The sequence below is a fragment of the Artibeus jamaicensis genome, unplaced genomic scaffold (genome assembly GCF_021234435.1).
Source record: "Artibeus jamaicensis isolate MK-2021 breed Jamaican fruit bat unplaced genomic scaffold, CSHL_Jam_final contig_519, whole genome shotgun sequence".
In the NCBI taxonomy this organism is placed as follows: domain Eukaryota; kingdom Metazoa; phylum Chordata; class Mammalia; order Chiroptera; family Phyllostomidae; genus Artibeus; species Artibeus jamaicensis.
The window spans coordinates 55,956,500-55,978,802 of record NW_026521871.1 but is presented as its reverse complement, the minus strand read 5'-3'; the positions used below and the strand labels follow the sequence as shown (position 1 = coordinate 55,978,802).

Here is a 22,303-nt window from a genome sequence, read left to right as displayed (position 1 = left end):
AGACCAGTGAGTGGTTCTCTCTGCCTGGGGAGCCTCGGCAACCAGGGGTGCTGGTGTACCTCCTGGAAAGATACAGATTGAATGGATCTGGACTAGGGTCCAGAATTCATTCAGTCAGCATCCAGTGATTCAGAAACCAGGTACAGATGGGTGCCTGATGAGCTCCTGATTCAGGCTCCTATGTGGGCCTCGGGCCACAGAGTTCTGGACACTGATTTCAGATCCCACAGAAGCAAGGTTGGGAGCAGAGGGCCAGGTGTGAGGTGCACTGGGGGTGCAGTGCAGTACCCCCACAGTACCCTGCTGGCTGTAGAGCAGCCAGCGGCCCTTGCTGGGGGCATGGCTTGAATAAATGAGCACACGCCCCAGACCTGCAAGCCCAGGAAGCAGTGTGCCACTGCCTTGGCTCTACTGCGAAGAGCCCTCAAGATTCTGGTCCATTCTCCCCTTGAGAGAAGTGTCGTGGCCCCACAGGTGGGGCTCTTGAGCTCCAGGTGGTCCCACCACTACCTGGAACATTAGCCTTTCCTTCAGGGAGGTCATTGGGCGTGATCGCTCAGTCCCTAGACTCTGCCCTTGCAGGCAGGGCCTGTCATCCCCACCACAGGCTGCATCCTCCTGCAGGAGCACAGGGCCAGGTGCAGAGCTGGGGCTCAGGACTCCCTGACTTGACTGAAAATGATTTCACTTCTTTGCTTTTAAAACCAGGTTTCCACCAAGGGGCTGCCTCCCCACCTGTCCTCCCCCACACACACACACACAACAGCAGCTGGCTTTCTGCGCTTCATGTGGCGAAGTTTCTTCCTCCCAACTGTTTTCTGCCCTGGGCTGGCTCCTCCAACGGCTTGAGAGTCCACACCGGGGAAGGAGTGTGCAGACCTCCATTTCTCCCGACTTTCTTCCTCCTTTGAACAGGCAGGCCAGCAGGGCTGCTTAGCAGACTAGCATCTGGGAGCAGGTGCTTGCCCGGGAAGCAGGTGGGTTCGCCAACAAGTGCATGGCCAGGGATGGTTTGCACCAAGGGGAGGGGATGATAAGGTCCCTGGTCAGAGGTCTCAACCTCTCTGCCATGGGCCACTGGGAACAGCAGTGATCAGGACCTTTACTGTCTGCAGCTGTGGTGGGAATGCTGTTCTCCACCCCCCTAGGTCTCGAGGGGCAAGCCTGTGCCCAAGACCATAGCCCCAGGCTCCAGCTGTTCTTGCCTCCTGGCAATGACTGAGGCCTGAGGTACTGTCCCCATCCCCAGGTCTCCAAGGGAACCCCTGGCCCCTATAGCCAGAGCCCCTCCAGACCAAACAGCCCTCTCCAGAGTCCGAAGGCCACTTCTGAAGCACCTTCCAAATACCCACTAACCCCTGGTTGTCTTGGTCCCTGGTCATGTGGGGGGAGGCAGTCAACTTTGTGACTTCACAAAAGGCTATTTTGTGACGAGGGCGGACCTGGTGAAGTAGAGCGGGGCAGAGAGTCTTCCCCCAGGAACATCATGTACATTTTCATGGAGAGACACCCGTACCACTGAGGGAAGGAGGAGGAGCTACCTCACAGTAAGAGCCCAGGACACACCTCTCTGTGCTGACATCGGCTCCCAGGACTAACTGAGTATTCCTGGCTGCATCTGGCACTTTCTCTCAAAGGTCCAGGCCCATCACTACCAGGTTTGAGCAGGGGCAGGAGGCAGTTATGCCGGGTGGTGGTGATGATGGGTCTCTGACCTCAGAACTGGAGGTCAGAGCACTTTACCCCCATTAGGCGAGGTCATTCTTCTCCAGCCTTTCCTAAGTGGAAGAACTGACTAGATAGAAAGATATCTGTGACTGGGGTGCTCAGCAGGGTCTGCTCCAGCAGTGCCCAGAGCCCCTTCCAGTGGGTCAGGCTGGAGATTTCTGAATCCTGTGAAAAAGTCTCATGGCTACAAACAGGCAGGACCAAAAATCCAAGGGCTTCTCTTTGCAGAGCTGACTCCACTGTTGTTTCTTCCTGGAAGGATTCACGCTCCCAGAAACCTAAGGCAAAAGAGGCTGGAAGTACATTTTCCTTACCTTCCCTGCACATGTTCTCCAAAGCCCCACCTCTTACCTAAAGCATAGCCTCTTGGAAGGGCAGGGCCTGAGAGTCACAGGGATGATAACTGGCAGCCAGGCTGGGGGGTCTGACAGGGGCTGGGGTGCCGGGATAGCGGAGTTTACTTTGGCCCTCGCACGCAGCCTCTCTTTGTGTTGGGTATGCCCTGTGAGGGTCCACTGGCCATCCTCTCTGGCCTCTACTTTGACTGTGACATCACCACTCTGCCAGAGAACCCCAGGGAAGGAAGTGTGCTCTGGGTAAGAGTTCCAGAAGCTTTCAGCAGGAAGCAGCGGCCATGGCAGGTTTGGGGAGGGTGGCATGTCTGGCTTCACATCCAGGGGGCTCCTTGGCCTTGACCATCTTCACCCTTGATTGGTGGTAGCCCTTGCCAGTGTGAGGAAACCTAGGAGCAGATCCTCTTAAACCATGCTCTGACCCATTCAATTTTCAGTCCTGGGCAGGGCCAGAGAGTGGACAGTTGACCCCCAAGAATGGTAACTCCACCACTTCCCAGTGCTTCTGAAAATGGGCCCTAGGATTTTTCTGGCAAGGAGCTCATTTCTCTAAATTTAAATGAGGAAAGCCCAAGCCCTTCCAGCAGGCAGTCCTGGGAACCAGGAGAAAGCAGCCTGGGCTAAGGCAGTCTGGAAGAACTTCAACAACGGTGACAGCCTTGGACCCAAAAGAGCCATTCCTTAGCTAGCATGGCTGTGTGCCAGGCCCCAAGCTAAGCACCCTACATGCAGTATCCCCTTTAATGCCCATCTTCTAGGCAGGGAAACTGAAGCTTGAGAGGTGAAGGCATTAGGCTGAGGTCCCACAGCTGATACATGGAAGCACCCACTATCAGGACGCCTGTCTCCAAAGCTGGACTCACGGCCGACCTGTTTCCTGCAAACTTTCCAGTACAGAGGAAAACCGGTTTTCTCATCCCTGACCCTCAGCCATAAGGTTAAAGAGAGAAGGGCAGAAATGAACTTGAGCCTGATATCAGCCAGATCAGCAGCTTTGGGGTGTGCGAGCCTCCACTGCCTGGCCTGTTGAATCTGCAACGAGCCCCACTGGGAGGACAGCTGCTCTGACTTGCTTTGAACGATTTTTCAGATGATTTCGATGAGGCCCTGGGGGCTGCAGGAGGGGAGTCCTTGGGGGTCTGTGGCTGAGCAGTAGTTCTGAGGTGGGGTTGCCAGATAAAACCTAAGATGGCCAGTGCAATTTTAATTTCAGGTGAACAATAACTTTAAAAAAATATAAGTATTCCCTAAATACTGCATGGGGCTCTTCTGGGGTCTCCTCCCTCCCAGGGCTGGGGAGCTGGCCTGGGGCTGGGAGTTGCTGCTTCGCTCCCCACCGGAGCCTCAGCCCATCTTGGAAGTTGTGCCTGCAGGAGCAGGAGACAGGGATGGCCTTCTGGAAGCTTCAACTCCTGTGGCCACTGAACAAGTGTGGCCTTTCACTGTTGGCTTTGTGGAGCCTCGATTCCTCCCTCTGTAAAGTGAGAGTGGTAGGCGAGGATATGGCCACACAGGAGTGGTTGCTTTGCACACCTCTCTGGCAATGAGGGTTAGAGTTCCATTCTTCCAGGAGGCTGTAGGGGCTCCCAGGCAGGGGGAGCGCACAGAGTGAATGATCAGAACTCTCTCTTTGTCCTGGCTGGGGTCTCCAGACCCTGACAGCCTCGACCCTATCGTTGTCTCCCGTGAGCTATGGACGCTTGGAGTAAGTGTTCAGCCCACTCAGCCCACTCAGCCCAGCAGAGTGGGAAAGGATGCAGAACAGTTGGCTTTGCCTCCTGGCCCTAGAGACTCACCAGAGGAGGCACAGTGGGTCGTGGTGGCACCAGGATGGGGATGAGCTAGTGGGAGTCCCTGGGTCAGGTGGGCCTGGAAGTAGGTGATGGGAGGGATGGTGTGGTGGAAGGGTGAAGAGGGGGAGAGGGCCTCCCCTGAGGCCCAGAAACTGTGGTGCTATTGGCTTTCCCACCCATGGGATGGGTACTCTGCCCTAGGGCATGGCCTTGCTCAGGGCTGAGGGCAGGTGGAGCACATCCAAGTCTGTAGCTGTTGGTGCAGGGGCCAGGGCTGGACCTCTCTGCCCTTTCTCTGCCACTGGGCAAAACCCACTCCTTGCCCTTTTGGATGGTGGCTGCTTCTTACTGAGGCACATGTGGTGGGATGGGGTGGTACACAGGCAGAGTTGGAGGATGGTAGGGCTGGGGATGGGGTGGGACAGAGTCCAGAGATGTTTTTCCAAAGAGGTCAAGAAATCTCTTTCCAGTAATTCAGAAGCCATGTGTCAGACCTTTTCTGTGGCGTTGTGCTTGTGCTTGTGTGTACTTAGATGTGAAAGTGGTTGTGCCAAAGCACAGATGTGCGTGCTTGTGTATCCGGCATGCATGCTTGCCCTGTGAAATATGCACGCAGAAAACAGTGCTGCTGCCCTTTTGCCATTTCAGGCTGGCAGTGAGTCTGGGAGTGCCTGCAAGCATGTGGCTATGTGTGTATGGGGGTGTTGGCATGGGTAGAAGGGCTTATAGAACAGATTCTGGAGGGAGCAGCTTCTAGACAGGCCCTGTATAGGTCCTGCTCTGCTTCCCTGGTCTCCCAGACCCCAGTTTCTCCAAAGCTCCAAGCTTCCATCAATGACCCAGCGCCCAAGACTGGGTTTCTCAAGGGGAGCAGTGCCATCTGGTGGCAGGCTGAGGCTGTGCCACGAACAGATGAGGTGGAACCTGTGTTCATACGAGGGTTCTCTGCCTTTCTGGACCCCAGGCAGTGGGAAGTTATTGCCACGCTAGCTAAACTATGAACAGAGGGAGGGTATCTGAGGCCGGAACCCTCCACCCTTACGCATTTTGGGTGTATGGCCCACGGAGGCATAGCAGAAAAGTCAGCTGAAGGAGTGCTGGAGGCCAGGCATAGGAAAGTTACGAGTCCGACCTCTGGACCCATAAAACTGGGCCCCATTTCTTGGACCACCTCTCTGCGCTCATGTATCTCATCTGTATAGGTGGCTAACTGTGTCTACCCTGTGAGGTGGTAGTGAAGGTTATATGAAAAAGTGTGGGTGGAACACTTGGCTCACAGTTGAGCCTGCTGTAAAGTCAAAGGAAATGATAGTGGCCATTATTGATATAGGGAAAGTTCCAGAAGCACAGGGAAGAGAGCTTTGTCATGGCAGGTGAAAGGGTTGCAGAGAGGGGATATGTCTGTGGCACTGCCAGCCCCCATTCTAGAATTTTGTGCCTGAGCAGCTGCTCCAAGTTACACATTTAAGTGAAAGAGGAAGGGGGTCTCTTTTCTGGAACTAGGGAAATGGGGTCCAGTGGGGAATGGAATCAAGAGTCTCAGCATTCAGGCTCTGGGCTTATTTTTAAGAAAAAAATTATTTATTGATTATTGAGAGAGAGAGAGAGAGAGAGAGAGAGAGAGAGAGAGAGAGAGAGATTGAGACATCAATTTGTCATTGGTGCTTTTACTGGTTGCTTCTTTTACGTGACCTGACCAGGATCGAACCTGCAACCTTGGCATATGGGGAGGACACTCTAACCAACTGAGCAACCTGAACAGGGTTCTGGCTAGCTTCTTACTAGCTGTAGAATCTGAGCATGGCAGCAGGCTTGCTCTGTTCCATGTTCCCCAAGTGGAAACGTTAGCTCTGAGGACTACATAGAAATGCGCAGAAACTTTCTAAGGACTCCCAGAGAGATAAAGGCTGGGTCAGGGAGAGATTCTGCTCATCTGCGAAGTCACATTTATCATTCATGCTCCCACGTCAGAGGATCCCTGAGTCTGTCAGTTGTTCTGGTTCCGCTGCTTATTAGTCGTGTGGTGTTAGGCAAGTCATTCACTCTCTCAGCCTCACTTTTCCCAGCTACAAAATAAAGGAATTAAATTAGATGACCTCCGAGTTCAGCCCTGCCTTACTTATGGCCTTTGGATTTTTCCCCCTTTTCTCTGCCTCATATATAATACCTAGGATAAATATTTATTGATCCTACAGGCAAGGTCTTGTACCGAAAGATAAAGAAAAACCAGAGCCTTCTGTTTTAATGGGTGCTGTGATTTCTAACATGCTCGTGGGAAATATTTTCTTAGATCGTGGTATGTTAACAAAGGGGCAGATGGGAGAGTAAAACAAAAGCTCTCGTCTGTCACACGGGGCATAATAAGGTAATGAAAAGGTATCCAGCTCTTGTAGTACTGGCTTGGAAGGATCCAAGTTCCTCACTTTCGCTTCCGCCTTCTGAAGCAGCCAATGACTATGCAGTCGTTCGCGTTAATCTTAAGAACTACAAACCCCAGCAGCCAATACGCGCGGGAGACGCGCTCTCGAGCTAATTGACTAATATGTCCCGCCCCTAGAAGGGGAACTTCATTTCCCAGAAGGCTTCGGGGTTCGTTAATATTCCTCCGCTTGCTCTGGCGTTTCCCTCCCGCCTTCGGCCAGCAAGCCTCGCACCGAGTATGAAAGGGGAAGGGGGCGCGCGCGCAGGCGCGCGCGCGATGCACGTAGCGCGCGACTGACGCATAATATGTGGGCCATTCTGGAGCCGTGGTCGCGCTGTGTGTGAGTGAGGGATAGTGCGGGACCTGAGGCGGTGTGTGTGAACTGTGGCCGCTGGCGGGGTCCGGGGCGAGCGGCAGAGCCGCAGGGGAAGGTGAGTGGGGAAGGGAGGAAGACGGCTCTCTGGGAGGGGCTCGAGGAGACAGGGCGCGTGGCTCGGCGGGCGGGAGAGTGGGCGCGGGCTGGGGGAGGGGCGGCACCTGCCCGGGCCGCCGGCGGCGAGGGGGCGGGCCGGGCCGGGCCGCCGGGGAGGCTGGGCCCCGGCGCTGACAGGACTTCTCTTCCAAATTCTCGGCTCGGGGGCGGGGCCTTCGCGTTCTTCCTGCAGTCCGCAAAAGAAGCTTCCCGAGAGTAACTCTTCCGCCCGTAGTCCGGGGGTAGGGATGTGCCCGCCCCTACCTGTAGGAGGGGCCTCTCTCATCCTTCTGGTCGTGTTTTTCCTTCCAATCATCCCAATCTCCGTTCCGTACGGACTGGGGAGCTCCATCTTCCCTGCCGCCGTACGGCGGCCCACTTCCCAGACTGTTTCCGCCTCTAGCTCTAGTCATCTGGGCGGGCTTTCTCCTCCCTCGGCCTCGAGCTGGCTTCCCCTGCACCCTCTTGGCTCTCGGACCGGGCGAGGGGGCGGAGCTTTCCGGGCACTCCTCCCACCCCGGTGGTGAAGGGGTAGGGTGGACGGAGGTGTGAGGGTCCTGCGGCGTGGAGCGAAACCTCGGAGTGCCTTCCAGGCTTCCCGGGAACCTGTTTCCGTGGGTTCTAGTCGTTTGCATCTGGGATGGCCAGGCCTTTGCTTTAACTCCGTCTTCTCTTACTGAACGGTTTCCTTCTATTGCAGTGTTACCCCTAGGGTTTCTTATTTGTTGAAGTAGTAGTTTTGGAATCTCTGTAGTAGTACTTTTTGAGTCCCAAATGACTCGTACCTGTCCGCATCACGTTGTTTTTTCCTAACTCTGTTTTCATTGAAGCCTCTTAATTAGTCTGCGTTTTCATTAATTTATATTAGCATCTTCCTGTTCTGAACGTTTTGTTAATATAGAGTGAGAGGTTCATTGACATTGTCGACCTGTAATTTTCTTTTTCCAGTTTACTGGAGTTTATTTATCTTTAACGCTTATATAAGCTCTACTGGAGTTTACCTTTGAGGTTTATATAAGCTTGTATGTTTAGACTCCTTAGGAGTGGAATTGGTGTTTTTCTACTCGGCGATGTCAAGGTTTGGGTTTTATCTACAGCAGTTACCCGTTTTTGGGTGGTGATGTATTTTTGGATGTTAAGGAGCAAAAAGAACTTGACTTGGGGTGGTGAACACACAGTACAACATACGGATTATGTATCATAGAATTGTAGATCTGAAACCTATAAAATTTTATTAACCATTGTCACCCCAACAAATTCAATAAAATTTTTTTAAAGTAGCTGGTAGAATTTGGAGAATATATAGGAAATAATAACTTTATGCTCAAAATATCTTGAGTAGTTGTTGAGCACAGTGTTTTACTATTCTATCTTATGTACAGTTGTTTAATAGAGAAGGAATCTGGTGAAATGAACCACGTTAGCTTACCTTGGAGTGATTGAAGTTTTTTAATTTTTTAAATTACTGCTTTTAGAGAGGGAGGTGGGAGGGGAAGAGAAAGAAAGCATCGATTTGTTGTTCCAAATTAAGTATGTATGCATTGGTTGATTCCTGTACGTGACCTGACCCTGGATGAACCTGCAACCCTGTCTCATCAGACACGTTCTAACCAACTGAGTCACCTAGCCAGGAGCTGAAGCGGGTTTATTACCAATTTTCTTATGCTGTTTTTGTAAACGAGATGGTCATGGACAGTAATAGAAAGTTGTTTATACGTGATTTTACATTTCATACTAGTTATTAGGTAAATTTTATGTGAAGCTCCAAATTTAGATTATTTTCCCCAGTTTTTGTTTTGTGTTTAAGTAAGGAAGAATGCTTTCAAACACTTGCTTCAGGTTTGTAACCATGTGGAATCTTTCCTTAACATGGACTTTATTTTAAGCTTTGCGACAATTCTGAATAGGCTGTTCAGTATTGTGTTTTAGAAGAGGACAGGTTTTATGATTCAACTGAAAAATACAAAATAATTGAAAATGGTAGAACTAGGGTAGGGATGAATAATGAAAAATCTTTCTTTTATCTTTATCCATTAGAGAGTCAGTTACCTGCCACAAAAGTAGTAGCTCTTCTCTGTTCTTTGTGTATTCTTCCAGGGATATTTTATTTTGGGGATACACACACCCTTTGCTTTTCTCACTAGTCCACATTAGGGAAGGAAATACTTCTGTATTTTTTCCAACTTTTTATTATGAAAAATTTCAAACATTAAAAAGTTGAAAGAACAGTAAAGTGAGCACTTGTTTATCCATCCAGATTCAACAGTTGTTAATATTTTGCCATATTTTCTCTCTGTATGGGTATATATATACTTTGTGGAACTAATTGAAAATAAGTTGCAGACAGTATCACCCCTAAATACTTTTACAGCCATCTTTTAAGGATGAAGACATTCTACATATTTTTTGTGGGGCTTTACATTATTCCCCTATAGGGACAGTATTATTATTTAACCCTCACAGCATTCTCTTCCATTTCATAGATGAGGAAATTGAGATTTGGAGAAGTTAAATAACTTGATCAAGATCTTGCAGGTATGTCTGTAGAGCTGGGATATGAATGCTTAAAATCCTTTTCTACCAAGTAACAGTTGGTTGGTCTTGGAGACCTTTCTGAGCCCATTTCCTAATCTGTAGAAAAGGGAAGGGTGGTTGCGAAAATTCAGAAAAGTGGTAAATGAATTACCTAGTGAAATGTCTGCTCCGTGCTAATATTCACCAGTTGGTAACTATTGTGTTACTATTGGACAGGCATTAAATTCTGCATACACCTAAAGAATTCACTTTAAAACATGGTGAGTTGAGAATAAAAATAAGAAAAAACAATAAAGAAAATAAAACAAAAAACTGATGAGTTGAATAATGTACCTTTACTGTCTTTTGCATAACAAAATGTGTATAATGCATTTTGTATTAATAGCTTTTCATTGATAGTAAAATGATTTATCATTGATCCTACAATTTTAGTCTGTTACATAATTACTATAACTTTAGGCAAGTAATTATTCCCAAAGTTATGACTATTCTCAGGGATAACTAATCAGAATTTTTTAAAATGATACTAGAAGTATATGTTTAAATGGAACACTAAAATTTTAGTATTTTAACGTCCCTGAGTTGAGCTTGATTACAAGTAGTATGTGTTCCACTTTCTGATTGCTTAAATTTTCCAAAAGGCATTCCCTTGTAGAACTTTTTAAAAATTAAAAACATTGTAAAATTTACATACCATTAATAAACCTTTCCTATTTTAAAGTGTATGTAATTCAGTGGCACTTGGTGCACTGACAGCGTTGTGCAGCCATCGCCTCTTTTAGTTTCAAGACATTTTCATCACCCCAAAAGGAAACCCCATACCCACTAAGGAGTTGTTTCCTATTTCCTCCTCCCCAGGCCTCTGGCAACCAGTAGGCAATTTTCTCTATATGGTTTTACCTATTCTGGATGTTTTCTATAAATAGAATCATACAGTATGTGACCTTTTGTCTTGCTTCTTTCATTTAGCATATTGTTTTCAAGATTCATCCATAGCTGTAACATGTATCAGTACCTCATTCCTTTCTGTGGTTGAATAACATTGTATTTTATGAATATAACTACATTTGGCTTATTCATTTACTCATTGATGGACCCTTGTGGTTGTTTCCACCTTTTTGGCTATTGTGAATATTCTGCTTTGAACATTTGTGTACAAGTATTTGAATATCTGTTTTCAGTTTGTTTTGGGAGTGGAATTGTTGAGTCATGTCATAATTCTGTTTTAATGTTTTAAAGATATTTTTGAAGAGCCACCTAACTGTTTTCCATACTTGCTGTACTATTTAACATTCCCATCAACAGTATGTCTCCCAATTTCTCCACCTCCTTGCCAGTGCTTATTATTCTCTGATGTGCGGGGATGTAGGCATTCTTGTAGGTGCGAGTGCTATCTTATTGTGGTTTCAGTTGTTATTTCTGTAATGGCTAATGAGGTTGAGCATCTTATCATGTGTTTGTAGGCTATTTGTATATCTTTGGAGAAATGTCTGTTCAAGATCTTTGCCCATTTTTGAATCAGGTTTTTTGTTGTCGTTGTTGAATTGTAGGAGTTCTTTATATGTTTTGAATACTAGATCCTTATCAAATATATCATTTACAAATATTCTTTTCATGGGTTGTTTTTTAACTTTTTTTAAAAAAGGTTTTATTTAGTTACTTTTTAGAGAGAGGGGACAGGAAGGAGAAAGAGAGGGAGAGAAACAGTGTGTGAGAGCTACAGCAATTGGTTGCCTTTCACATGACCGTAACTGGGGACCTGGCCCACAACCCAGGCATGTGCCCTGACTGGGAATTGAAACAGTGACCTTTCTGTTTGCAGGCTGGCACTCAATCCACTGAGTCACACCAGCTGGGGCAAGTACCACAGTTTTGATGACTGTAGCTTTGTAGCAAGTTTTGAAATCAGATGTGAATTCTCCAACTTCTTTTTCAAGATTGTTGGTTAGTTAGGGTCCCTTGCAATTGTATATGAATTTTTGGATGGAAGTTTCCATTTTTGCAAAAAAGGTCGTCTGGCTTTTGATAGGGATTGCAGGAACTGTTGACCACTTCGGAATGTATTGTTATGTCAACAATGTTAAGTCTTTTAGTCCATGAACATAGGGTATCTTTCCATTTATTTAAGTCCTTTCTAATTTATTTCAAGAGTGCTTTGTAGTTCTTAGTATATGTCTTGGGCCTTTTTGGGTTAAAATTTTTTCTTAATTTACTCTTTTTGGTACTATTGTAAATGAAATTGTTTTCTTAATTTTATATCTGGATTGTTCATTGCTAGTGTAGATCTTGTATTCTGTAGTTTTGCTTTGCTAATTTATTAACTCTAAGAGAGGTTTTTTTGTGTGTGGATTCCTTAGGATTTCCTATATATAGAATTATGTCATTTTGTGAATAAAGACAACTTTACTTTTTCCTTTCTAACTTGAATGCCTTTATTTCTTTTTCTGGACTAATTGCTCCTGCTAGACTTCAGTACAGTGTTCTATTTATTTATTTATAATATTTTACTTATTTATTTTTTAGAGAGAGGGGAAGGAGAAAGAGTGGGAGAGAAACATCAATGTGCGGTTGCCTCTCATGTATCCCCTACTGGGGACCTGGCCTGCAACCCAGGCATGTGCCCTGACTGGAAATTGAACCAGCGACCCTTTGCTTCACAGGCCCGTGCTCAATCCACTGAGCTACATCAACCAGGGCTCAGTACAGTGTTTTATGTAAGTGGTGAAAGTGGGCATCTTTGTCTTGTTCTAATTTTAGAGGGAAAGCTTTCAGTCTTTTGGCATTGAGTATAATGCTAGCTGTGGGTTATTTAAAAATGCTTGTTACCATGTTGAGGAAGTTCTCTTCTGTTCCCAGTTTATTGTTTTTATATAAAAGGGTGTTGGATTTTGTCAGCTGCTTTTTCTATATCAGTGAATCAGATGATCATGCTTCCCCCCCTTCTTCATTCTGTTAATGTGTGTTATATAATTGATTTTTACGTGTTGAACCATCCTTGCATTTCTGGAAAAAATACCACTTGGTTTGGTTATGATATATAATCCTCTTTATATGCTGCTATCTTCAATTTGCTAGTATTTGTTGAGAATGTTTACACCTATATTCATAAAGTATATTGGTCTTTAGTTTTCTTATGATGTTTTATCTGGCTTTGGTATGCAGGTGATGGTGTTCTTAGAATAAATTAGGAAAAAATGCTGGCTCCTATTCTATTTTGGGGGGAGAATTTGAGGATTAAATGTTTGGTTAAATTATTGCTCCACCCAACTGACCTGGCTAGTACTTCTCAAGATTGTCGAGGTCATGTAAAACAAGAAAAGATCCAAAAACTGTCATTGACCAGTGGACAGTAGAGAAATGATATCTAAATGCAATGAATCCTAGAGGAGATCTTGGAACAGAAAAGGGACATGCATGGGAGAACTGACGAAATCTGAATCAAGTCTGCAGTTCAGTTAATAATAATTTACCAATGTTGGGTTTCTTAATTTTGACACTGTACTGTCACAAAATAGGATGCTAACATTAGGGGGAAATGAAGTTGGGTGAAGGGTATATGGAAATTTTACGATCTTCACAATTTTTTTTATAAATCTAAAGTTATTCCAAGTAAGAACGTTATTTTAAAAATGCATGTGTAGTTAGTAGTCACAGTCAAAAATGCAGCCTGGGGGTTCTTAAGGTCAGAAGTCCATAATAGTCAGTCATATCTGCAGCAATTTTTTTTGTAACTTTGGTTAGAAAGTCAGAAAATGTAGATTCATTTCTTCAGAAAAGAAACCTTTTAATTTAATTTTAATCATTTTTGTTTTTGGAACTGTTTGTTCTCTTTTGGAGTTATAGGTAAGCCAGGTGACATGATTCAGTACGACTAGAATTGCTTCTACTTCATAAAAATGCAAATATTTTACCGTAGGTATCTTCAGAAGAGTGAACAATCCTAGAGCACCTGGTGTGATCCCTTTTCACACCAGAAAGGTAATCCCTTTCTTGTGTAAAACTTTTTTGGAACAGTTGCTGTTTCAGTGAAAATTACACTTTTGGTGGCAGGATCTGACATTTGATCCTAAAGCTACTTTGGCAAATAAGTTGATTTATAAACCATTTAAACCTTTGGGTCTCGTTTATTCCTTTTGGTGCTCCTTATAAACCTCTCTTCCCAGTGTGTATGTGTGTGTGTGTGTGTGTGTGTGTGTGTATGTGTGTGTGTATATGTGTGTGTGTGTGTGTGTATATGTATATATATATATATATCATGCAGTTCCTCCAACGCCCGACTCAGCTCCTTGTCCTTGTATCCCCCCTGGACTGACCATAAAAACGCAGCAACTCCTCCCTCCCAGAAAATTAGCTGTGAGAGAATTAGGAAGCCTGAAGGACAAATAGGCTTATAATACTCCTTCCCAACTTTCACTTTCTTAAGACTTAAACTGGAAAGTGTGTATTTTCACCAAACTTTAGCCCAAAGACTTACATGAAAGAGCAGAATAGCCCTGGCCGTTGTGGTTCAGTTGGTTGGAGTGTCATCCTGCAGCTGAAAATTTGCAGGTTCAGTTCCTGGTCAAGGCATGTACATAGGTTGCGGGTTTGGTCTATGGTCTGGGCATGTACTAGAGGCAACTGGTTGATATTACTCTCCTGTACCTATGTTTCTCTCCCTTTCTCTTTAAAAAGAAATGAAAAAATGTTCTGGGTGAGGATAAAAGCAAACAGAAACAAAAAACAGCAAAATATTTTGGGGAGTTGCTTTTGCCACATTTTGTATTTTTAAAAAATGTATCCTCAAAGTTTTGGAGCTCAGAGATCTAGACCTGGTATTCTTTTATATATAGTATGTAGGGTGAGATGCACTTTTGAGAGGTGAAAGGGACCATAGCTTTTGTCTGATTCTCAAAGGGGTTTCCTGAGCCTAGTAAGTTTAAGAACTGTGATTTCAGTCTGTTTCCCCGTCTGTAAACTGAGGTTGAGAGAGATGACAGGACTTGCTGGCCATGGTAAACATCCAGGTTCCCAGTCCTGGCCTTCTCACTGTGCTGCAAATAAAAACTATCTCCAGGGTCCAAGGGGGAAATTTTAGTCTTGCTTTTAATTATTTCCTATACCTGTTCATCCCTTTTCTTTCCCCTCACTTGTCTTTTTGTAGGATGTATGTCAGATTTTTTCCTTTTATTGTCACTGTTACCGTTCTTTGCTTCCCTAGGCCAAGCCATGACGACGGTAGCGGTGCATGTGGACTCCAAAGCTGAGCTCACTACACTGCTGGAGCAGTGGGAGAAGGAACATGGCAGTGGGCAGGACATGGTGCCTATCCTCACCAGGTATGAACAATTACGTTTTTTTAAAAAACTATTTTTTTTTAAAGATTTTATTTACTTTTAGAGATGGAGAAAGGCGGAGGAAAAGGGAGGGAAACATTGATGTGTGAGAGAAACGACAGTTGGTTGCCTTTTGCAGGCCCCTAACCATGGACCTGGCCCACCCATGCGTCCTGATAGGGAATTGAACAGGTGACCTTTCAGTTTGCAGACGACACCCAGCCCACTGAGCCACACCAGTGAGGGCAAAATTACTTTTTAAAGGAGGAAACCTTGGAGAATAGTACAGGAATTTTTCACCTTCACTTCGAATTCTAAATCCATTTTTCCCTTTTTAGAACTAGTCTTTATCTCCTTACTTCTCAAAGGTCTTTAAATTTCTTACCTTTCCTCTTAGGCCCTTTGTCCTCATTCTTCTTTGTAGGTTCTTTTGCCAGTGTTTTAAGTCTAGGGCTTTGTTTGTGGTTCTCTCCTGCCTTCACCCTAAATAATCTACCTAGATAGTTTCATCTCTATCCATGATTTAAAACATTATTCCTTTGTTAACTTTCACATCTCTATTTCTCCTCACACCCCTCTTTTTAAAAATTTCAGGTTCATTTCTCAGCCGTTCGTTTCACACATTTGTACCTGGCTATTGTATGGACACCGAAAACATACCAGGCCCAGAATGGAGCCTCTCATCTTCATCCTGCCTCTTTCCTTATTCACAGCTGATTCCCTGCCTTGGTGTAAATGATTTTAAACTGAAACACTGAAAGCCACCCTCCTTAGTGTATTCCTCTACCTGCACAGCCCTGAGGAGTCTGCATCTTCCTCTGTCCCAGCCCCACTACTGCTTCCTTCGTGAGGCATCGATCAGTTCTTTACTGGCCTGTTAGGCAGTGTGCATTACCTCTTGCCTCCAGTTTGCCCTCTTCACACATATCCTCCCCTTTGCTGGAAGATTCATCTTTCCATACACAAAAAGTTGACATACCTCTGCTCTGGATTCTTCCCTGGCTCCCCTTTTCCTGTGAAATAAAATGTAAACTTAAGTGGCCTATGAGACCACTTGTGATTTGCCACCCACCTCCCTTTTCTGCCTCATAGCGTTGGTTTCCTTCAGTAAGGAACAGTGCCACGCTTTCTGATGTTTGCGTGCCTTGATGCTTGCTGTTTCTTTGGCCTGAGATGCCTTTCCGTGGTATGTTACCTGGCAAGCTCTAGTTCTTTCAGGGACAGTTTAAAACCTTCTTTGACTTTGATGTCCCTACATAGGTTGGCATTACTTTAAAGAATTGTATTTTTAATATTCTTATTATTTATACACACACACGATAATTTCCTCCCATTTTATTTCTTGCCACATTGTACTATCTTTTTACATTCATGTCCTTACTGAATTGTAAGCTTTTTGAAGATAGGTGCTACACCTTTTTATTGGTATCTCCTCAGACAATGATTTGTCCACTGCCTAGTACATAGTAAACTGTGTGGGACAAAATTTTATTGAATGACTATATTAAGGAGGAGAAAATGAAAAATAAAGGCTTGTAGGAGGATGCTTGTGTTTGTTTTTTTCCTAGACAGGAGGTCACTAGAACATGGGAATCTTTAATATTTAATTTTTGGTATCATAGTAGTGAAAAGAACTTTTTGTTTATACAATGATCTGTTCTTTAGGTATAAAGAAGACTGATTTTATGAAAATTTAAACAGGGATAAATGCTTTTGTCCATAACTGTTCTTGGTGCATGGGGAACATGTGAAAATAGTTCTTTTTTTAAGGACATAATTGTTGACTGGTGGAAAGTGGGTTTTAATTTGTAGAGGCATTGGAGATTAAGAACTAATCATAAGATACTTGAAGTGCAGCCATAGTGAATTAAAGAATCTACTGTACAGTTAGCATGTGGATTATTGATGTCACTGTGAAAGGAGGAATCATAAGTGGGGATCATGTTAGTGGTAGAGTCACTTAATTGCTCAAAAAGTATTTCTCAAAATGTGTGCTGAAAAGGCTCAAATGTTTTATTTTCAAGGCTATTTCACATTTACTATATATGATCATCATCTTTGACACTATGCTAAGTTATTCAGCAGTGAACCTAAAATAGAGGGCCCTGTCTTCAAGGAGCTTTCTGAGAAGCAACTAATGGATAAGAAACAATGCAGAATAGTACAAAATAATATATAATGAACTGCTAAATCTGGCAGGATGGTTCATAAATGCTGTAGAGGTTATGAGAATGGAAATAACTTTAATGAGTCAGCTTTTTTAATTCACTCAGCAAATATTTGAGCACCTTTTGTAGGTTAGAACTGTCTGAGACACTTTTCTGAATCTCACCTTCCTTATTTGTTACTAAAAGTGTCACTGAGAGTTACATTGTTACAAGAAAGGTATCCTCAGATCTACTCCATAGCCAGACAGTGGAAATCTGTGGTTAGAATCCTGAGTTTTAACTCCAGTTCCAGTGGGCTTTCCAATATAAGATAAAGTCAAGTTTCCTTGGAACAGAGATTTGAAAGATGGTAGAGCACAGCTTGATGAAAAGCAGGGAGACAGATTTTCTATAAAATGCAAAAAAATGTGACCCATGCCCTGGCTGGTGTAGCTCAGTGGATTGAGCGTGGGCCTGCGAAGCAAAGGATCGTGGTTCAATTCCCAGTTAGGGCACATGCCTGGGCTGCAGGCCAGTTCCCAGCAGGGGACACATGGGAGGTAACCATACACTGGTATTTCTCTCCCTCTTTCCTTCCCTTCCCCTCTAAAGATAAGTAAATAAAATCTTTTAAAAAGTGTGACTGAGAAGGTGTCGAGAGAAGGGACCAGGGCACGTTTTTGTGGCAATGAGAAAATGGGCCCTACTGGAGCGGAGGGTGAATAGAAGGCAGGAATGGAAAACAGACTTACACGGAGCAAGATCCTAAAAAGGTCTTCAAGGTAAGAGGGGAATTTAAGGGACAGAAGGATGAAATCAGAGTACAGTTTCTTTTAGATAGGGGCCACTTCTGCCAGCCTCCAAATTGTGGGTCCTTTACTGCACTGGACATTTCCCGAAGTGCCTTTATGGTTTTCCTCCCTTCCTCACCTGGCTGCAGTTTGGGTATTTGGTATGTTCCATGAGAAACAAATAAATTTCAGGGCTACCTGCTTTTATTGTTTTTTTAAATGATTTTTTGGCAGTTTTTCTAAAAAACCATATAACTATTTACAACTTTAATTGATTTTTATTATATATGCTATTTATTATATCAGTCCTTTGACTTGATTCTGTGCAAAGGGATGGGCATTGGGTCAAGCTGTGTAAGCTTAATCTGGGTTCTTTGGTGTTTTTCTTTTTAACATTACTGAAATATTTATATACAGTAAAGAACTCTGATTGATGAATTTTTAAAATATATTTTATTCATTTTTAGAGAGAGGGAAAGGAAGGGAGAAAGAGAGGGAAAGAAACATCAATCGTTGCCTCTTGTACCCTAACTGGAGACCGAACCTGCAACCCAGGCATTTGACCTGAGCAATAATTGAACTGGCAACCTTTCAGGTTGCAGGACAGTGTCCAACCAACTAAGCCACTCCAGTCAGGGCCGTTTGATGGATTTTTTTACTTGTAAAACCATCACCCAGATCAAATTATAGAACTTGTGTTGAACCTCCAGAAGGCTCCTTCCTGCCTTATCCCAGTCAATATCTACCTTAAATTGTTTTTCTGTTTGTTTTTGATTCTCAGTTTTTATAGTAACAACACCTAAATAGCTCTCACATGTCCGACTTTGTTCCAGGCAGAGTGCATATGTTAACCTAAACCCGAGAGAGTAGGTACGGTTACCATCATTTTACAGATGAGGCACAGACAGGCTAAGTACGTAACTTGACACACAGTTAGTGGAAGATTTGAACCCTGGCCATCTGGCTCCAGAATCCGTGCTTTAAAGTTCTGCCGTGCCATATTGTTTAGTTTCAACTGGAGATACTAGCAGAACTTACATAAGTTTAAATGTGTTTTGTATAATTGCCCTTCGTGGCCAAGATAATTTTCAGAATTTAGAGGGAAAGTTAGAAAAACTGGAAATAATTCTGAGGCTTGATGGGGAAAAATATAATAGAGTTGGTAAGAATTTTTGCAGGGAGTTTAACTTTTAAGACTAGGAAGTGCGGTTTTGTGGAAAGAAAGCATATAGGAGAGTTTGAGTTAGGACAGTGTGCTAAATATTGGAGGGTGGGACAGCCTTGTATTTGATCGCCATTATAATAGATTAAAATCTCAGTCTTGCTTAGGCTAGTCTAAAGGTAATCTTTCTTGTTCGAAAGAGAATGCATGCATAAAAGGAACTATTGATAGATGGAACAACATGGGTGACTCAAAATATGCTGAGTGAAAATAGCCACATATAGAAAGAGTATATGGATTCCATTCTGGAACAGGCAAAACTACTCCATGGTGAGAAAGAGAAAAATGTGGGGCTATTTGGGAGCCAGGGTGGAAGCTTACGTGGCGGAAGAATGTTGTGGGCCGAGGTAACCGCACATAAGAAAGGACCTGAAGCAGAAATGAACCTGGACTCTCTAAGAGCAGAGAAGGCCATGTTAATGAAGCTCAGCGAAAGGGGGTGGGAGGAGTAGAAGTGGTCAGAGATGCAGGCAGAATCTAGATTATTGTAAGCCATGGTAGTACTTGGGCTTAATTCAGTTATTGTGGTAAGTCATTGAAAGCTGGGTCAAGCATGGAAGCAAAAAAGCAAGGGGACCAGTGAAAAGGCTATTGCATGTGGTCTAGGCAGTTGATGATGGGGGTCTGGACAAGGATAGGAATGGTCAGGATTTAGAGAAATGGTTGAAGTCAAGAGATGACTTTGTAGGTAGACCTAACGAGAATTGTTGTGGGGGATGGGAAGAAAAGGGAGGTTTTAGTAATGACTCCTAGGTTTTGGCTTGTGAGGGGATGGTGGTGTTATTTTTTGAGACAGTAAAGGGGAGAGAAGAATTATTTTGGGAGTAGAAATTGTTTCGTGAGGTGGTGGTTTTGGTTTCTGTTCATCAGGAAAATACCCTTTTCCTACTTTTTGCTTCTATTTTGCACTTTGATTATTTAACGGACTATTGCAGGTGGCAGCATATGTTTTGGTATGCTTGTCTCAAGTTGACCACCTGTCTTCCCTTTGTGCTAGGATGTCTGAATTGATTGAAAAAGAAACCGAAGAATATCGTAAGGGGGATCCAGACCCATTTGATGATCGACATCCTGGTGAGACCTGTGTTCTCTGAAGCCTAAAACTCTGATTTTCTTATAAAAGAAAAGTGCTTAATAGAAAATATTTCTCAATTGAAATAGCATATTATATGCTAAGTTTTAAGACCTAATATTTGTTAAAATATTGTTCAAGAAGGGAGCAGTGAGGAAAAATATATTTCTGGAAAAACTGAAATAACTTGTAATATTTACAGATCAAATAGAACATAATTAACTTAAAGGAACTAAATTATATAGGTATGATCTTATTGACTCAATTTGGTATGATTACAAAGACTTAAAAAGAAAAATTCTTTCTCTTCTGACTCTCACACTGAAAGGTGCTGTGCCTTCATCTCTCTAACAATGATGACTCTTACTGGGGAAATGCACTTCAGAGTGTGTTCAGTGTCTTGTTTTAGTTATGATGCAGATATACACTTGGAGCCTTGAATAATAAACAGGCTTCTTGATGTCTGCTTTAGTGTCTCGGCAGCTAAAGTATGCCATTTCATGTTAATCTGGTTTTATTTTGAGCCGATTTAATTAGAGTCATGGCAACCCAGCCTGCTTTGGCATGGGATTTGCTATAATACGAAACTGTATGGGACTCAAGACTACCAGTGCATGTTCTCTGCACAGTGGGTTACCAGTGGGCAAAGCTTAAGTTGTGTCCGGGCTTACCCTGCATGGAACTTTCTCAAACACCAGAGCAGTTCTCTGATAAAAATAAGAACATTGTATATGCACCTGAACACTCCAGGATTTATTTCCGTCTCGTAGACATTTGTTCTCAAATGTAAGTTAGGCATTTCAGATTGAGTGTCCAGTTGTTCAGGTGATGTTATCTGCTGCCCTTGCCCTATACATCCCCACTTGTGACTTCAGAGGACTATTCACCTATTTAACCCACGTAAAAAAAAAGATTTAGTTATTTTTAGAGAGAGGTAAAGGGAGGGAGAAAGAGAGGGAGAGAAACATCGACATGCGATAGATATACATCAGTTGGTTGCCTCTCACATGCCCCCCACTGGGGACCTCACAACCTAGGCATGTACCCTGACTGGCAATTGAACCGGCAACCTTTCGGTTCACGGGCCAGCACTCAACCCACTGAGCCACACTAGCCAGAGCTAACCCACATTTTCAGTAAGGCAATCAGAGCATAAAGAAGTATGACAGTGAATGTGAAATAAGAATTTTAGTTCATGTATGGCATTATGAAAAGAACCGAGAGAGATGATCATGCTCAGTGACATTGCCTTAGAAAGGGTGAAATGGTAAAGAGGGAGAAGAAAGAGACAGAAGGTGTGCCTTTTTTCAGGAGAAATTTAAAGACTATTTTTTTTTTCTCCCAACCTCTTATGTAAGCAATATTTGTCATTAGGCATTATTTATGTTAATAAATGTAAAGGCCTTAGTTTCATTATTTCTAAACATAGAAAGTTGGTAATCTTAGGTCCTCATTTGTTTTTATGATACTATTCTCTAACGTTTTTTTTATGAATTACTTAGGGATACTAATTACAGGTTGAGAAAAACTTGATAGCAGCTTACATCTTTCCTTTATCCTTTGACTAAATTTTCCACTCTGTTTTGAAATGAAAATTAAATAAAATACATGATATCTATTTTAAAAACAAGCCAATAATTCTCTCAACCATTAACTTATTCTTTTACCTTTAGGCTTTGTGCTAAGTAGATCCTAGGTCCCTGGTCTCTTTCTCCAGGAGCTTGGAAATTAACATCAAGGTTACTGTATCTTTAGGGTTGGTGATTGCTTAGTGGGGTCCCCAAGCCTGGAATGTCAGGACAAGTCTGCTGCTCTTGGCACTGTAGTTGCAAGGGAGATTGAACCTGGAGTCTGTCTTTTCTAAGCCACCCATCAAAAAAAGCTGTGCTTTCTACCTTTCTGAGGCTGGGAAGTCAAGGATTTTCTTTGCTTTAGGTTCCTTTCTGATTCTTTTGCATATATTTGTAGACATTGTATACATTTTACGATGCTGGTCTGGGTGCAGATGCTCATTTATTTAATTCAGCATATCTGTATAGGCCGTATCCTGGGAGATAGGAGGGTGAGAGAGCAGTGTCTCAAAAAGCGGTTATATTGTCACTTCTAATTTTAAAGAATGTTTCTGAAGAAATCTTAATTTATCCAAAGAAAATCATCTGTTTCTATTTCTTTTTGCTGGTGTTTTAGTGGTATTTTAATAGTATTTATAACAGCCTGGGTGCTTTCATAGAGGTCTTAACTTGCTAGGCTGGGATGACTTATTCATTCTGTTTGTTCCCCCCTTTTCTTTTGGTAGGTCGAGCTGATCCAGAGTGTATGCTGGGCCACTTGCTGAGAATACTCTTCAAGAATGATGATTTCATGAATGCCGTAGGTTTGCTTCTTACTTTTCTCCAGATTATCATCAGCAGACACTGTACCTGGTTGTTTTTTGTAAATAGTTTGCTTTCTTC

The 22,303-nt window shown here is 43.5% G+C and overlaps 1 protein-coding gene across 5 annotated transcripts in view; it reads left to right on the top strand.

Annotated features, from left to right (window-relative positions):
• Window positions 1-6,495: 6,495 nt before the first annotated feature.
• Window positions 6,496-22,303, top strand: part of DCAF1 (DDB1 and CUL4 associated factor 1) — a 54,422-nt gene continuing 38,614 nt past the window's right edge. Inside the window, exons 1-6 of one of the 5 annotated variants that reach the window (XM_053669572.1) lie at window positions 6,496-6,727; window positions 9,252-9,303; window positions 13,220-13,281; window positions 14,504-14,621; window positions 19,776-19,852; window positions 22,147-22,220. In XM_053669572.1, the coding sequence (XP_053525547.1) occupies window positions 14,512-14,621; window positions 19,776-19,852; window positions 22,147-22,220 (261 nt within the window). In that variant the 5' untranslated portion in view covers window positions 6,496-6,727; window positions 9,252-9,303; window positions 13,220-13,281; window positions 14,504-14,511. Of the gene's footprint in view, window positions 6,728-9,251; window positions 9,304-11,826; window positions 12,018-13,219; window positions 13,282-14,503; window positions 14,622-19,775; window positions 19,853-22,146; window positions 22,221-22,303 lie in introns of those variants that run through there. The other 4 variants (XM_037128565.2, XM_053669573.1, XM_037128566.2 and 1 more) reach the window with 4 other exon arrangements.